Source organism: Rhynchophorus ferrugineus, unplaced genomic scaffold (genome assembly GCF_030347505.1).
Source record: "Rhynchophorus ferrugineus isolate W39M unplaced genomic scaffold, kcgeb_rfMv2 rfM10, whole genome shotgun sequence".
Classification (NCBI taxonomy): Eukaryota; Metazoa; Arthropoda; class Insecta; order Coleoptera; family Curculionidae; genus Rhynchophorus; species Rhynchophorus ferrugineus.
The window spans coordinates 6,863,582-6,881,232 of record NW_027472589.1 but is presented as its reverse complement, the minus strand read 5'-3'; the positions used below and the strand labels follow the sequence as shown (position 1 = coordinate 6,881,232).

The window sequence follows — 17,651 nt, the reverse complement described above, 5'->3', positions numbered from 1 at the left end:
TTAGTTCAATATGAATAACATATATAATAACATGATATAGTTATACTAATTTAATGGTAAAAATAAAAGTTTTAATATCGTGAAGTTATTTGTAAATGACTAATTTTTAAGTTCTACTCTAAAATATATATTACTGATTATGGCTGGTAATTACAATGTGCTAATAGCAATATGCTATTTCTGTTTCCGTTGGCATATTTTAATTTAAAAATTGCGGTTAGGACAATGAAGCATGTTTAATTTATATATATTTCGAATTAATTATCGTGTGCGTATTTTGATAACAATGTTAATGAAACTGACATGTATTATTAATTCTCTACGATTGCATTGTTAACTTACATTTTATCGGTCATTATTGTGTTTAAACCAACTTCTTCAAGTTCTTATCGAGTAATTAAGTTAATTCATCGACCCACCTTAGTTTAGTCGAATTTATTTTCTACCCTATTTATTATATTTCATCAAAATTATTGTTACTTCTAACTTTTTTGATAATATTTGTCACAAATCATTAGTAGATTACAATTTCTTCGCCATTTATTATGATATTTCATCAATATTTTTGTTACTTCTAACTTTTGTAATAATATTTTTCACAAATCATCAGATAAATGATTATATTCTTGCTAAATATTTAATTTAAGTTAATTCAATTAAATATAACGTATAATTAATTCAATTGGGTGTAAAATATTATATATACAACATATCGTTCATTTCGGATCATTTCTAGGTTATCTTTAAATTTGACTTCATCAACCCACCTTACTTAGGTCCTCTAATTGTATTTTCATCCCGATTTACGATGATATTTCTGGATTTTCTTGTTCTGATATTATATGTTGTTGCATCGACCCACCTTATTTTAATCGTGTTTTTTTTGCTCCCCATTTATGATGATATTTCATCAAAATATTTGTTTTAAAAATTCTAACTTTTTTAATATTTTCAGAAATCACCAGATAAATTTTCTTCTGAACATTGAATTTTAAGTTCATTATATCGAAGTATATCGAAAACAAATTTATTTTGAAGTAAAATATGAAATATATTTGACAATTCGCTTATTTTAACTTTTACACTTTATCCATTCAATAAAATATTTACTGTATCCCTAAATTCATGTAACTGTATTTTCTTTCTGATTTGTAACGATTTTTCATTTAAATTTTGTTACTTATATCTTCACAGATCTTTATAAATGTTTTGATTGTTATCTAAATATTGTGTTTTGATTTCATCACCCCACCTTACTTTTCATTGAACTGATATTTAGCAATTCTTTATCTTATGGGCATTAGTAATCAGTAATTAGTCTTCTAAATATAGTTTGCACTATTGTTAACTATCTTGGAGTACAATATTTGCACACTTTCTTGAGTTTCTTTTTAAAAATCGACTTCATCGATCAACTTAGGTATAAAATTTTCATATATTTCTGATTTTAGAATTTTCGGATTTATACGAGTTTACTTAGAACTCTTAGTAAGAACATTTTATAGACTTTACTTTCAGTTCATTCTGTATAACTATCGAATAGTAATCCAACGCTACCACGATCCTCGATTAATTAGCAATGCTTATCGCTACTTAACTTCAGCTTAAGAATTTAATTTAATTTAATTTCTGGAAATACATAATGATGTATTGAACTGTTATATAAACAATCAGTATTTGACTTCGTGTCATTATTAATCTATTGTCGTCCTAGATATAAGTTCTTGAAGTATTACGTATGTATTAATGAAAATAAACTATATCACAGCATTTAAAAATGTTTTATGTCATCGAACGACCTTACTTTCGACCCACTCCGTAGATATACGAAGAAAGTAAGCGTTGTATAATTTGTACGATATTATTAACGTATTATTGCCACAACGGATGCCTTAAAAATCGGTCCGTTAAGGTCGGCCGACTGCGAAATCCATAATGTTATACTATTTATAGTTCAGCGAAGCGAAAATCGAATTTATAAGCGTGTTTTTTCAAGATCGCCTTCTTAAAAATCACTTGACTTTCGATGCAGTTTGTTTCCACGACCGACGAATCTATTTGCATGACGATATGCAACGTTGCAATAGTCATTTACATATCCGAAACCAGTTCGAAGACGGAGGAGACGACATTTCGATTTTACCGAAGTCATATTTTCACGTCTTGTGTTTGCTTATTTTATTTTATAACTCTCGGTGATCTAATGAGATCAAGCACTCGAAAATAATGGCGAAAACACCGGCTATTCTTCGTGAACTGTCTCCGCCACATGTTAGCGACATTAATCAACCTCATATTTTTATATTAGCGCGGGAGATTCTCTGGAACCGAGTTTGTTTCATGTACTTGCGACATATTGCGACATGTGACGATCACACTTGATGCAGGGAACAAAGAAATACTTGAATACATATCACCATATAAAAATAGTTAAGTAGTGAATGATATTTGTTCTAAATCGTCGTAAAACATTGTTTAAAATTAACTTGATAGGGTTTGTATTCCTTGTGTGTGAAAGAAATAAATAAATGACGTGGTGTGTAATAATAAATTATGATTTTAATTTTATTTTAAATATCTACTAAGGATGAAGAAATGCCGATTTAATTGAGTTGAAATAATATTTATAAACACACTAACGACCCGCCCCGGCTTCGCACGGGTGCAATGCTGATTCTAAATTAAATACACTACAGAAAAAATATGAACGTTGTATATAAAAACATAGCGGCCCGCTCCGACTTTGCACGGGCATAAAATATATATGCCTATGTCACTCAATGAAAACATGATTAAAATCGATCCAGTATTTTTGGTTCATTCATTACTGCCCTTGGCCTGCACGCATTAAATTTGGAGTAAAACAATTCCTCTTCCCCTATACTTACTATGAAGATTTCCTGCTATCTTTGGAATATCTAAATTCATACAATTTTTATTACATTACACATTTTTAAACGCAAATTTTAAATTTGTAATATCTCCGAAAATATTTGTTTAATTTACATGCTGTAAGGAACCATATTGATCTATATTAATTGCACACTGTATTTAAGGTACTTAATTCGATAAGGATTAATGCCGTATTGCTTAAAATAGCTTCGTAAATAAGCCATTTTCTCACGTAAAAAGTAAACAATAAAAATGGTTAATGTTGGTTATCCCTAAAAGATAAACATATACCATCGCGGACTTTTTTGTAGACCTTTTTATGGTGTACAATACTGTAGTACATTAATTTGATCTAACTCGTAGGGTTAGGCAGCATTTTTGCTAATTGCTAAATAAGCCTAAAAAAATAGGTTAATTTACGACATCACGTTAGAAACCTCTAAAATTAGCAATGTTGCCTTAGTATATTATGCATGTATTATACATATAAACCTTCCTCTTGAATCACTCTATCTACTGAAAAAAACCGCATCAAAATCCGTTGCGTAGTTTTAAAGATTTAAGCGCACATAGAGATATAGGGACAGAAAAGGCGACTTTGTTTTATACTATGTAGTGATAAACAAAGTTCAGACACTACTCTATAGGTTTCCTTATTTATCACATACTATCAATTAAATTAATTCATCACCCCACCTTACTTTTCAAAAGATTGGTAAATATTTAGCATGAATTCAGTATTTATCAGTAATTAGTGTTATAAATTGATTTTACACTATTTTTAACTATGCTTGATCAATTTACGTTGTTTCATTTAAAATTATTGTAAAACTCATTGATTTTGGGGTAAAATTTTTCTAGTCTCTTGAGTTTCTTTGTAAAGATCGACTTTATGTTTTATTCAGATAGCGCACATACTTAATTGCCTTGACATATTTTTAGTCTATAAAACATCTGGATATTATTAATTTCGACTACATTTGATAGGTCTAATATTCTTTAGTAAAATTGGATTTATGCAAATTATTTTAAATTTTCATCGTTATAAATTTTTCGAAGTTTTGATTTCATCAACCCACCATAGTTTCACTGAAACGATAAATATTTGACGTAGAGTCATTGCTAATTCGTTGTTATCAATACTAAATTATATTTTAAATCTTGATAACTGTTTCTTATAAGCAAACGAACAATTGTTGTCGCTAATGTCAATTATTTTAATAGAGAACAACTGAAAATATTTTGGAGTTGAAAGAAAATTCAGATACCAATTTGTAACGTATGCCTCAGGTACCATGTATATCATTCTCTAACAATATACTAATATTTAAAAACAAATTATCAGAAAACATAAGATAACTAAACGATTTTTTGAATTATTTTTTCATTGTTTCATTTATAAAACAAAAAACTGATGAAACGAGATGGTTATTGTACCTGTGTCGGAGGCAAGGCTCGCTCTAACACTATGAACCATATTAAAATATATAATTAATTGAATTCGGCTAATTTAATTCTATTATTTCGGATTATTTGCTTTTTTATAAGTTTTGACTTCATCAAACCACCTAACTTTTTCTACATAAAATGGTCAGTATTTAGCTTAGATTACCATTAATTAATCTGTGGCCGTCTGAAATTTATGAAATAGGACTTATGGATTATCTAAATTTCATCCACCATAATTAATTTGAACATAATTAAATTCATACTAATATATATAATTGCATTATGACTTCACTTGGCACTGTTAAAATATAAGAAAATATTTTGAAATAATTTTGTTCACGTATCATTATCCAATATATTTATATATAGAAACAAAATAACAGTGAAGATAAGATTATTAAATGAGTTTTTAATGAATTTTTTCTATTGTTTGTAGTATATTACGTTTTAGAACAAAAAACAGATGAGATTAGATGAAATCGTCAATGAGCAGTATCGAATGATTATTATTTTTTGATGAGCAATAAATTTAGTAATTCAGCACTATTCTTGGTATTATCAATTAATACCTATGTTAATATTTCGTAATACTGAAATAATTAAGAAATAGGGGCAGTCATCACTTTTACTCTGGCAAGAAAATATTTTCCGATCTGTAGTTTTGTGATTAATTTTCGTGAGACAAAAAAACAAAAGCGAGAGTGACTAAAAACCAGTAGTACCACTTCGCAATAAGACTATATCTTGAAGAATTTATATACAAATCAGAATATAATGTTTTTCTTTAATCAGGATTAATTCTAAAGTACTAGAATATACTGGTACTTCTTCAAACACTATTTAAATTCCCGTATATACTGCCAGACATTTTTTAACTTGCTATATAAACTAAGGTCTTATGTTATGCAATAACTATAACAATCACAATGATTCTTATGACTTCAGTATTCGTATTTTTTTATTTGTCACTGTTAATATGAAAGCACTCTTCTGATTTCCCCTAGAAAACACAATATTCATCGAAACACTTGGTATAACATAAACAAAAATAAAGGTTTTGAAATTATCAAGGTCATTAATTAGGTTGGCAAAAACGTAATTTTCAGTTTAGCGTTAATTTTCGCGACAAAATTCAAAAGTCAGTTTGCTTAATAATAAAGAATATAGTAAATATGTAGTACCATATGGTTTGAGTATTCATCACTTTGTCATGGGATCTCGCATTCTGTGATAATTTATAACACATTTGTTTTCCTTTATCTACTTTTTTTTGATGTTTTTTCGGGCATATGTTCCTGGAAATAATTTTTCGGTCAGGATTAATTCTATAGCACTAGAATATACTGGTTCTTCTTTGAACACTATTTAAATTCCCGTATAAACTTTCGTGTAATAAACTTTTGTTACACAATACAAAAAGTCGCTAATAATATAAATTAATTATTGATTCCTTGTTTGGTTTCGTATTATTCCCAGAAATTCTCTAGACTAGACTTAGTATTCTTATGTTTCGATCTATTGCTGTTAATATATAAGACCTCTTAATATTCTGTGGAAAGCACTAATTTCACCGAAAAACTGTTTCAATATCACTTGGTATAATATTGGTATATTAAGGTCATTAATTGGACACGGCAAAATAAAAACAATGATCCATGAACAATTATTTATGAAGTTTGGTGTTAACTTTCGCGAAAAAAATTCAAAACATATTGCTTTCAAAAATGAATATAGTAAGTAAGTAGTACCATATGTTTTAGGTATCATCACGTTGTCATACGACATCTCGGTTTCTGGTATATTTTGGAACATTTCTAGTTCTCTTTTATCTTTTAATCTGTATAATTTTGATGTTTTTTCGAACAAATGTTGTTAGAAATAAGTTTCTGTACGAACGACTAGATGTTTGTTTGTTCTTTTTCTGTTGTTAATTTGCGAATGTAGACGAGTCGGGGCAGGTTTCCTCTCTTATTACGTGAGAATTGGTTCTTCTTACCAATAATTCGAATAAACATGTAAAAATAGAGTGAAGATGACTTTTTTAACGAATTTTAGTAGTGTATTATGTTTTAGAACAAAAAAATAGATGAGCTTAGATGAAATAGTCAGTGTGTAGTGTTATAGAATTACAATTCTTTGTTAAACAAGAAACTTTTTAATCTTTTACTATTTCAGGTACTATTATGAGAATTAATACCTAGTGTTTTCCAATTTAATGTTCCTTTATATTGAAATAATCAAAAAATGGTCACTTCTAACTTGGTAAGAAAGTATTTGCGATCAATTTTCGCGAGAGAAAAAGCGGCATTGTTTAACAACCAGTACAAGTGCCTGTAACAAGTCTTCATATTTAAATATTTGTTGATATAGATATACTTCCAGGTTGTCTGTTAATTTGCTATACACACTAAGTTCTTTGGTTACAAACAAATTCGCTAATAATATCAATTAATTCGTGATTTTTATTTGATTTCGTCTTATTCCCAGAAATCCTTATTCAGACATAGCATCCGTACATGTCGATTTATAATTGATTTCCTCTAGAAAATACAATTTTATTGAAACACATTTTCAAATCACTTGGTATAATATTGATGTATCAAGGTCATTAATTAGGTTCACCATAATAAAACTATAATCCGATTTTTGAAGTTGGGTGTTAATTTTCGCGAAAAATAAATTAAAACACATATTACTTAGCAAAAATGAATATAGTGAATAAGTAGTACCATATGTTTTGGCTATCATCACTTTGTCACAGGACATTTCGGTTTCTGGTATATTTTGGAACATTTTTGTTCTTTTATATTTCAATATCGATAATTTTGATGTTATTTCGAACATATGTTGTTAAAATTAAGTTTCTGTACGTATTACTAGTTTGTGTGTTCTTTTTGTGTTGTTTATTCGTGAATGAAGACGAGTTGGTGCAGGTTTCTTCTCTTATTACGCGAAAATCGACCCTGATGAACGATAATTCGGACTAATACGCGTTATTTTTCGTCGCCTTTTCGCGGAAACCCTTGCTATTCCTGCAAACACACGGTCCCGCATAGAGCGCAATGAGTCGGATCGGTTGGCAACACTGCGATCGGAGTTTTTGATTTGTCGCTGTTACTATGGAATGCTGCGAGCGCAGCATTCGAATTCTCATTCACGCCGAGCTTGAAATGGACGTGTTCAGCCTTGAACGGGCCGCCGCACTGGGGCGTTCATTGAATGAAACCGTGGCCCGCTCCACGGAGACGAGCGAAATACTAACTTGGCGTGGGATCGTCGTCGGGGGGCTAGATTCGAACTGCTCCTGATCGCTGGCTGTTGTTAATCCGAAAATGGGCATCACACACAAGAGACAAACACTCAGAGGCGATGAACGCGGCGGAACATCGACGGTACGACGCGGGCGGGCGAACGTTCCGTGACGAGACGCACACACTGACTGAGCGCGATCGACTCACGACCACCGGGACGCCTCGGACTAGCGTGCGCAACAACCTGTGACTGACGCGACGAAGCTGTACGACTGGTACGACTGCCGGGAACGACTGGGCGACGGACGGGCCTTCGGGCGGCGGGTGGTAGCGCCGAAAATCGGCCGATACTTCCAAGAAACCGACAATGGAACCACTTCAGGCCCGGTAATGGGACCTCTCGAGATAACAATACGATGACGGTCGTGTTTATGATCTAGCTCTTTCTGTGTGGATCTCGGAATGGTGCCGTTTCGGGTACCCGTGACTTCGACCGTTCCACAACGGGTCGACAGGTGGTTGCTATTCAGGCGATCGACGTCTTCTTCTTCTCTGAAGTACCATCGCATATTGTTCCCTTTTTTCTCTCCAAATTCGTCTCGTCCTAACACCTCCCTAAATATTTTTTAATTGAACTAACCCTAAAAACTACGAAACCACATATAAGGTCTCAGAAATGTTCGTAGCGTATATTTTTGAAAAGAGACTTTAACATATTTTTTTATATAACATAACTTGACACTAATAAGCTACAACATTTGCTTAAAGAAAAGATAAGTAAGTTTGGTTTTTATAAAATGTTTTTTCGTAATGATTGAAAGACTATATCGGCTAAATGGTGACCGCGATTTGCTATGCAACTTTCGGCTCTTTTTAAGGCATTTTTCATGACATCCTGCAATATCTGAGGCTAAATTTCTTTAAATTCGTGACGACTATTGTCTTTAAGATGTTGAATCGTTTGGGGCTTATTCACATACACTTTTGATTTTAAAAAAACCCTATAAGCAAAAGTCTGGTGCTGTTAAACATGCTAAATCGCCACTTCGCAAAATTAGTCTTCGTGGAAGAACGTCATTCAATAATTGAATTGTTGAACGAGCTGTGTGCTGTGGCCCTATCTTGCTGAAACCACGTACCTTCTAGTACTTGCTCTTGCATTTCAGGCACAAGCAAATTTCGAGTCATATCTTAGTACCGTTCAGCAGTCACAGTCAAAAAAATAGGGACCAATGATGTTTCCAGTATGAAAACCACACCATAAGGTTGTTTTTAGTGGATACAATAATGTTTCATGAATTAATTAAGAATTCCGTGTTCTCCAAAACCTACTGTTCTGTTTATTGACGTGACCACTGCGAATAAAATGGGCTTCATCGCTCATTATCAATTTAGACGAAAAATCTTCAATTTCACCAGGCATTCTTAGGGTTGCATTACTGACTCAACTCGTTGATCAGCATCTCTCGGTAGCAATGTTTGGACTAATTGAATTTTGTTGGGAACATTTTCAAATCAGTTTTCAAAATGCGCCTTAAACTGCGTGCAGAAATGTGTAACTGGAAACGATTATTTTCAATAAATATTGTCACTATTATTGTTCATTCTTGTGGCGTGTATTTATCCATAATAAAATTTGAATGTCTACACTATACAATCGTTAAAGCGAAACTGAGCTAAACGTCACAAGACCAAAATGGCGTGCAATCGAAATGGTAGCGGGACTTTTACCCCACCTGTTATTTGTTTTTATCCTAATTTGCTGAGGTTTTAATTAATTACAAAGTACTTATTCTACGATAGACACTTTGGTCTTGACATCTATGTCACTGTTTTTACTGATGACTAGATCAAATGAATTTACTTTCTTGACTGGCTTGAAGGCTTGTTGGTAAAGTAAAAAAGAACTATATACTCACAGGGCTGAATATCTACCCAATAACCGGTTTATTCTTTGTACTTCTGCTTATGTTCTTCATATATCTTCTTAAGACGTGGCTTCCATCTGAGCTTAACGTCAAGGATCATGCCAGGATATTTGGTTGTATTTCCATTTCCATATGATTTGACCGGCTTGTGTTTGACTATTTTGTTGGTGAAATTAATATAAACTGATTTGTTTTGATTCATTTTGATACACCACTTTATTATCCACCATTGTTTTTCGGCAATAGTACTTTTGTGTCACTTTTTCATTCATTATTGTCATCTCCAATGCCTAAGACTACAGTGTCATCCGCAGATGTAACAATAACATTTTCATTGAATATAAGTTCGTAGTGTATAGCAGATAGAGGGCTGGTCACAATACACTTACTAATAAATAATAAGCTAACAAGAACGCTAATAAGAATTAACAATTTAAAAATGTTGTAGTTTACATGTTCTTAGAGTAACCTAAAACTGAATATTTGTTGAATTTAATTCATTCTAACTGAATATGTATATAAAGTTGATGTTACCTAAAAAAACATCATAAAGACTAGCGAATCACTAAAATATTAAAATAAAGTCAGAAAATTAAAAAAAATTGACGAAAACTTGGATTTTATATAGTTATAAAGATTACCAACCAACTGCCATATTTTTGCTCCCAATTTTTCAATCATCAAATATTTATTACATTCTGTAAGCCTGATCAAAATTGAAATGTTGTTTCCTGAAATTAAGATGTTTTTCCTCAATGATTAGTATCAACATTTTCGATAGAAGTTATTAAAATAATTTGAACATTATCGATAGTAGTGACATTGCCCGGTAATACGCTTTATCATGAGGTGGCTTTCCTGGTTTAGGAATCGTATTTATCTTCAGGCGCCCTGCACAATTGTGGTTCATAATGTAGTCATGAATGAAACATTTATTAGGTTGATGATCTTTCCTTGGAGGTTTATTTTAATATTTTCCCGGTAATAAAAGGTCAAGCTTTTATTGCGCTAATATTATTTTTTATTTCATTTTTAACTACACTTAAAGTGACAAAGGCAACTTTCATACTTCCCTGTCCATTGGTAATGATTTAACGTCATCCACTGGATGGAGCTGAAACATTCGCTCGATGTGGTATGCGAATCTTGTAACCTTTTCCTAATTATCTCTAGCTCAGCTCTCATTCCTCCATACCCTCATTTTTTATTGGAGACGGTTGCGTGATAGATCCTTTTAAGTTTCAGGTAGCTATCCGCAGCGAATACTCAGCACCAGCAATCATTATTAGCAAGTCCAAGCAAAAAGTCACCCACGGCGTCATTTTTCACTGTTTAATTTCATGTCTCAGTCGGGATGTAAGATGATTCAACTTAATTTTACTTTGCCGTAGCCTGAAATAATATCCTCATTTTATGCAGTGAATGATATTCATCGAAAATTGGAATAATAAATCAAGTAGTCGTTTAAATGACATAACACTACTAGCATGATTCAGGCGTAGGTAAACTCGACGCAACCGATGGAAGTAATGAATAAAACATCTGCCTGTGTGTATGGATGTCATAAATTACGAAATGATGTTTGAATCAAAATATAGAAAGTACTACGATCACCAATGCTAAAGTTATAGAAATATTTCATTTACAATACAATATTTACAAAGACAATAAGGTCTTCATTTTATTGTGACCTTGATATATTTTTTCTTAGTTGTTATAAAATTTTCGTAAACTATTTTATACCAAAATTCTTCCTCATTTTACGTCATGCAATTTTAGTGTTTAGTAGTCTGTAGTTTTCTTTCTTTGGTATCTAATTTTATTATTTTTATTTCCTCTTGTGGGATGAACTAATGGGTGTAAAAATGATTTAAGTCAATTTAATTAAAACTTTTTCGCCTATTTTTATTGTAGTTTTAATCAAAATATATCAGTGTATACTGATTTGACCTAAAATCCTCCGGCGGAAGCCACATGTTAAGAAAGAAATGTGAAAAACTCAAGCTGAGGTACAAAGCAGTGTGGACTTATGTGTTCAACTATGGGGTTGTACCAGTCAAAACAATAGAAATATTATACAAAGATTCTAACAAGGTACTACGAAGTATTGTTAATGCTACATAGTACATTCGTAACGACTATCTGCATAAGGACCGAAAGGTAGGAAGTGTCGATAAGGTTATCAAGGACTATGCACAAAGACATTAAGAGAGGCTACTTCAGCATATTAATGTTGAGGTTCTCCAGTACCTAGATAATGATGGCTTGGTCAGTGGATTAAAGATTGTAGATTAAAGAGATTTATAAGTAAAACTAGTTATTAGTAAAGTTAAGATGGCCCCTAGCTATTCTATTAGCAACAATAAGTTTATAGATAATCACATTACCCAAAAAGTTCAGGAGACATTCTATTATTATTTTATTTTTTAATTTATTTATTCACAGTCGGCCCAACACTGTTGTGTTATTTACCGACTTTCAACACACTCACTTTATTTTTAACACATTATCCTTTTTTAAACGACCATTAAGCTAGACATTTTTAGATCTAAATATTTAAAACAATAAGCACAAAAAGCTTTTAGAAATTGTTTCATTACAACCCAACTTTCTGTGTGGCGATAGAAAAATCTTTTTGAGATCTCAAATATTCCTGTCATGCTTTAATTTTGTAATAACTGCTATTCTATTGTATATATTTTTACCTGAAGATCCTTGACTTTATTTCCAGCTCTAAATACTTAGAGCCCTTGACTTTTTCTGTATTTTTATATACTTCATTGTAGGCTTGATCATCGATTAATACAATATCTTGTGATATTTGGACTTTTGCACAGAAAACTCAGGTACATAAATCTTTTTCGAATGGATTATATAATACCAATAAATTTTAAGACTTGTGAATATAAAACAAAAAATATTTTGCCTAAAATTACAGAGACGCTTCTATTCTAATATAAAAATATGGTTGTAAATCATTTTCACAGCATATGGTCTGACGAGAAATCCTAAAAAAATATCAACATTTCGTTAACGTTCGTCATATTTTCGCAGATCAAATAAGCGTCCGACGCTCTGTATTATATTTCATCATGGGGTTTTAAATGTCTGGACTAGAACAATTTGTAGTAATTAATATTTGTAAGTAGATATCGTATATAGGACAATCTTGCCATTGGTCATTTTTCTAGGCCCATCTGGACTATTTCAGATGTTTTTTTGTTACTTTGTTTGATTAAGTGTGGTTTTTTTTCTAAATCTTAACACTATATTGGACTCCTTGAATGTTTACTAAAAACTGTACCAAATATTTCCATTGCTGTTGCAGACAAATGTGTGGACTACTATATTGTGAAATACTAGATATATTGAGTTTATATGGTGATGTGATGATGATAATATATTGTTAGCAGCTGATATGTGTATTGTAAACATTAATCCATTGTATCATTTTTTTATTACATATTTTATTAGACATGTCTAGCAAAATTTTAATTTACAAAATAATTTATTACTCTTGTTGTAAATACATGACTTTTCCAAATTGAAATTAAATTAAGCTATTGAAGCTAAATTTAAGAGGTACTTATATACTATAAAAGTTCATGTGGTTTGGTTAGTTTCAATCTTCTGATTTCCTGAATGTTGTCCAGTGGTCCAGTCCAGTGTCTATTGCTTCTATGTTACTATGATTTCGTAACATTTTTCAGTTTTAGTGCGAAATATTAGATGACCGCGACGAACCATTTGATTTCGAGATCATCGTTCACTTTTTGTTGATAACGTAGCGAAAAGTATTAGCTTTTGATTACTTGATGTCATCTTGATGTTTTAGTGTAAACCCATATTTGCACTAAGTCGAAACAGACTTTTTAATTCATTTATAAAATAATCTCTTTGACCTTAGGTCAAGATGAAGGTATCCCTCTGACTAATCACTATAGTACAATCTTTGATTTTCAGTCTTATGTCCTCTGCTTTTTGGCTGACGTAATGTATTACAAAACTCTCTTGCTGTATATTAATTATAACCACGAAAATCCGAAAAAATAATCAAAATAACCAATGAAATGAAATAGTGTTAGTTAACTAATCATGTGTAGCTTTAAACAATTCCCTTAATTTTGTCATAAATATAATTTTCTATAACTTTTGCTCAGCTATTTCAAAGTTTATACGAAACTAGCGACCCGCCTCGGCTTCGCACGGGTGCAATGCTGATACTAAATTAAATACACTACAGAAAAAATATCAACGTTGTATATAAAAACATAGCGGCCCGCTCCGACTTTGCACGGGCATAAAATATATATGCCTATGTCACTCAATGAAAACATGATTAAAATCTATCCAGTATTTTGGTTCATTCATTACTGCCCTTGGACTGCACGCATTAAATTTAGAGTAAAACAATTCCTCTTCCCCTATACTTACTATGAAGATTTCCTGCTATCTTTGGAATATCTAAATTCATACAATTTTTATTACATTACACATTTTTAAACGCAAATTTTAAATTTGTAATATCTCCGAAAATATTTGTTTAATTTACATGCTGTAAGGAACCATATTGATCTATATTAATTGCACACTGTATTTAAGGTACTTAATTCGATAAGGATTAATGCCGTATTGCTTAAAATAGCTTCGTAAATAAGCCATTTTCTCACGTAAAAAGTAAACAATAAAAATGGTTAATGTGGGTTATCCCTAAAAAATAAACATATACCATCGCGGACTTTTTGTAGACCTTTTTATGGTGTACAATACTGTAGTACATTAATTTGATCTAACTCGTAGGGTTAGGCAGCGTTTTTGCTAATTGCTAAATAAGCCTAAAAAAATAGATTAATTTACGACATCACGTTAGAAACCGCTAAAATTAGCAATGTTGCCTTAGTATATTATGCATGTATTATACAAATAAACCTTCCTCTTGAATCACTCTATCTATTGAAAAAAACCGCATCAAAATCCGTTGCGTAGTTTTAAAGATTTAAGCGCACATAGGGATATAGGGACAGAAAAGGCGACTTTGTTTTATACTATGTAGTGATTTATCATATATTTACAAGTTTAAGTACATCTCAAATTAGTATTATGTTTACCGAATATTGTTATAGTTTCTTAATACAAGGTGCATATAATTTCTTTAATAGCGTATTCGATTCGGTACTTAATTATAAATATCTCGTCATTTATGTTCATATAGGTATTCTGGTGTATAAATTTGAAAAAAAAATCGATTTTTCCATATTTCCAAATTTGAGAATACGCCCTTAAGGGGATTTTGCAAAATTGAAATTATTTTCCGAGACATAGCCCTTTTACTGACAAGGCATCTAATTTTTTTTCGAGACAGTTGACATGATTGATATCTCAAGTTCTACTGAACAACCGATGGACTTGACATTTGGTGTGAGTCTTCTCTATATATCCTTCTATCGTATCGATGTTAACAATTTTTTTAGCCAAATTACGGACTTTCGAAAAAATATTTCTGAATTTAAAAAAAATTGTTATACCTGTTACTGTTAAGCACTTTGAGTATAATGTACTTGCCCATTAGTTAAATGTGAGTGACAACAGTGAATTTCGTAGACCGAAATGTTTATTACCATTTAGTCTGATTAATGGACAGCAATAAACATTAGAGCAAGATTTGAAATTTAAAAATTAATAAATAGAAGCGATCGTTTAGAGATCAAGATTTACTTATTGTCCAGTGGGCAGATTGTTAAATCACCGAGGATAATGAAAATATATAACTTAATCATGAGTTTGATTGCTCTTAGAAAAAAATAGATTTTTTGTTCTACTGTAGATAATATTCAGAGTCCACAGGGTATAAAGAAAATCATTGTTTCAACGAAAAAATCATATAATGTACAAACAATTGAAAACAATAACATTTGGATGAGCGTACTGAAAAGAAACACTCAACAACCGCAAGCATTGTAGTTTTATAAATATATAATCAACAATTTACAGCTAAATTACATGGCATCTAATTCTTTTTTCGAGAAAGTTGACATGATTGATATCTCAAGTTCTACTGAACAACCGATGGACTTGACATTTGGTGTAAGTCTTCTCTATATATCCTTCTATCGTATTGATGTTAACAATTTTTTTTAGCCAAATTACGGTCTTTCGAAAAAAATATTTCTGAATTAAAAAAAAAATTGTTATACCTGTTTAGTGTTAAGCACTTCGAACGAGTATAATGTACTTGCCCATTAGTTAAATGTAAGTGACAACAGTGAATTTCGTAGACCAAAACGTTTATTACCATTTAGTCTGATTAATGGACAGCAATAAACATTAGAGCAAGATTTGAAATTTAAAAATTAATAAATCGATCGTTTAAAGATCAAGATTTACTTATTGTCCAGTGGGCAGATTGTTAAATCACCGAGGGTAATGAAAATATATAACTTAATCATGACTTTGATTGCTCTTAGAAAAAAATAGATTTTTTGTTCTACTGTAGATAATATTCAGAGTCCACAGGGTATAAAGAAAATCATTGTTTCAACGAAAAAATCATATAATGTACAAATAATTGAAAACAATAACATTTGGATGAGCGTACTGAAAAGAAACACTCAACAACCGCAAGCATTGTAGTTTTATAAATATATAATCAACAATTTACAGCTAAATTACATGGCATCTAATTCTTTTTTCGAGAAAGTTGACATGATTGATATCTCAAGTTCTACTGAACAACCGATGGACTTGACATTTGGTGTAAGTCTTCTCTATATATCCTTCTATCGTATTGATGTTAACAATTTTTTTTAGCCAAATTACGGTCTTTCGAAAAAAATATTTCTGAATTAAAAAAAAAATTGTTATACCTGTTTAGTGTTAAGCACTTCGAACGAGTATAATGTACTTGCCCATTAGTTAAATGTAAGTGACAACAGTGAATTTCGTAGACCAAAACGTTTATTACCATTTAGTCTGATTAATGGACAGCAATAAACATTAGAGCAAGATTTGAAATTTAAAAATTAATAAATCGATCGTTTAAAGATCAAGATTTACTTATTGTCCAGTGGGCAGATTGTTAAATCACCGAGGGTAATGAAAATATATAACTTAATCATGACTTTGATTGCTCTTAGAAAAAAATAGATTTTTTGTTCTACTGTAGATAATATTCAGAGTCCACAGGGTATAAAGAAAATCATTGTTTCAACGAAAAAATCATATAATGTACAAATAATTGAAAACAATAACATTTGGATGAACGTACTGAAAAGAAACACTGAAAACAACCGCAAGCATTGTAGTTTTATAAATATATAATCAACAATTAACAGCTAAATTACATGGCATTATCTCATTCTCACTTAAAAAACACATACACATACACGCTCGCGAACATACACGAATCATTCACTCACATTATCGCGCTTATCTTATCTACGACCAGCAACTGTTTGATATATTTTTGTAACCAACGTCAATGCCTTTGTTTCTCAAGTTCAATCGACCGTTGTTTTTTATCAAAATTCCCCTACGCATATCGATCATCAGTATTACGAAAAAAAAAAGAGAATCAATCACAGATGATCCGGATGTTGTTTCGACTTTTTTCTGTTGTTGTTAATTTGTTGTACTATGGCGATACTATAGAACGATTTGAAAGCGCTACTAATTTATTCATTGACGACGTTGAGTGTAATTAAAATAATGACATAGGGGGAATTTTGGAAAATCCCAAGATAGGATGATTACTGGAAGATGCCTGTTATCTTTTTGATTAACCTACTAAATTATTTTTAATTCATTGATGATGCAAACCTAAGCAATGTTGAAATATCGTACGCACTATAACGCATATAAAAAATTAGGAAACAATAAGATAATTAAAAACGACAATTAAACGGATAATTTATGAATTATTATCAGCGTTGGGAACTATCGACTGAAAACAGTCGAAACAGTCGATAGTCGCAAAACAGTCGAAACAGTAGATAGTAAAAAAACTTAGCCACTGAAATAGTAATTACTATGTTTTTTTCAATTCGTGATGTCAGACGAAGATGATCGAACCATTTATGGTATAAATTGTGAGAGATGAGACAGAGATAATTGCTTAGAACAGTTAATTTTATAT

General features: G+C 31.2%; 2 protein-coding genes across 7 annotated transcripts in view; both read right to left on the bottom strand.

Annotated features, from left to right (window-relative positions):
• The window catches only part of Atx-1 (Ataxin 1), a 280,299-nt gene that overhangs the window by 81,863 nt on the left and 180,785 nt on the right, over nucleotides 1–17,651 (bottom strand). The window contains exon 1 of one of the 5 annotated variants that reach the window (XR_013007410.1): nucleotides 7,604–7,845. The exons of 3 other annotated variants lie outside the window; for them this stretch is intronic. The gene's annotated coding sequence lies outside the window, so the exon portion shown is untranslated. Of the gene's footprint in view, nucleotides 1–7,603; nucleotides 7,846–17,651 lie in introns of those variants that run through there. One more of the 5 variants, XM_076415947.1, reaches the window with a different exon arrangement.
• LOC143203701 (uncharacterized) lies at nucleotides 5,629–8,246 on the bottom strand. Of its 2 annotated transcripts, none has more exons than XM_076415951.1 (2): nucleotides 5,904–8,246; nucleotides 5,629–5,862 (listed from the first exon to the last, which is right to left on the bottom strand). In XM_076415951.1, the coding sequence occupies exon 1, from the start codon at nucleotides 8,159–8,161 to the stop codon at nucleotides 7,820–7,822; it is 342 nt and encodes a 113-aa protein (XP_076272066.1). In that variant the 5' UTR covers nucleotides 8,162–8,246; the 3' UTR covers nucleotides 5,629–5,862; nucleotides 5,904–7,819. The 2 variants fall into 2 exon arrangements, with proteins under 2 accessions (XP_076272066.1, XP_076272067.1); XM_076415952.1 differs by having other exon boundaries at nucleotides 5,913–8,246.

What these genes read in the sequence shown, in the direction of transcription:
- LOC143203701 (XM_076415951.1), bottom strand. Translation starts at nt 8,161, where the DNA reads ATGCGATGGTACTTCAGAGAAGAAGAAGACGTCGATCGCCTGAATAGC.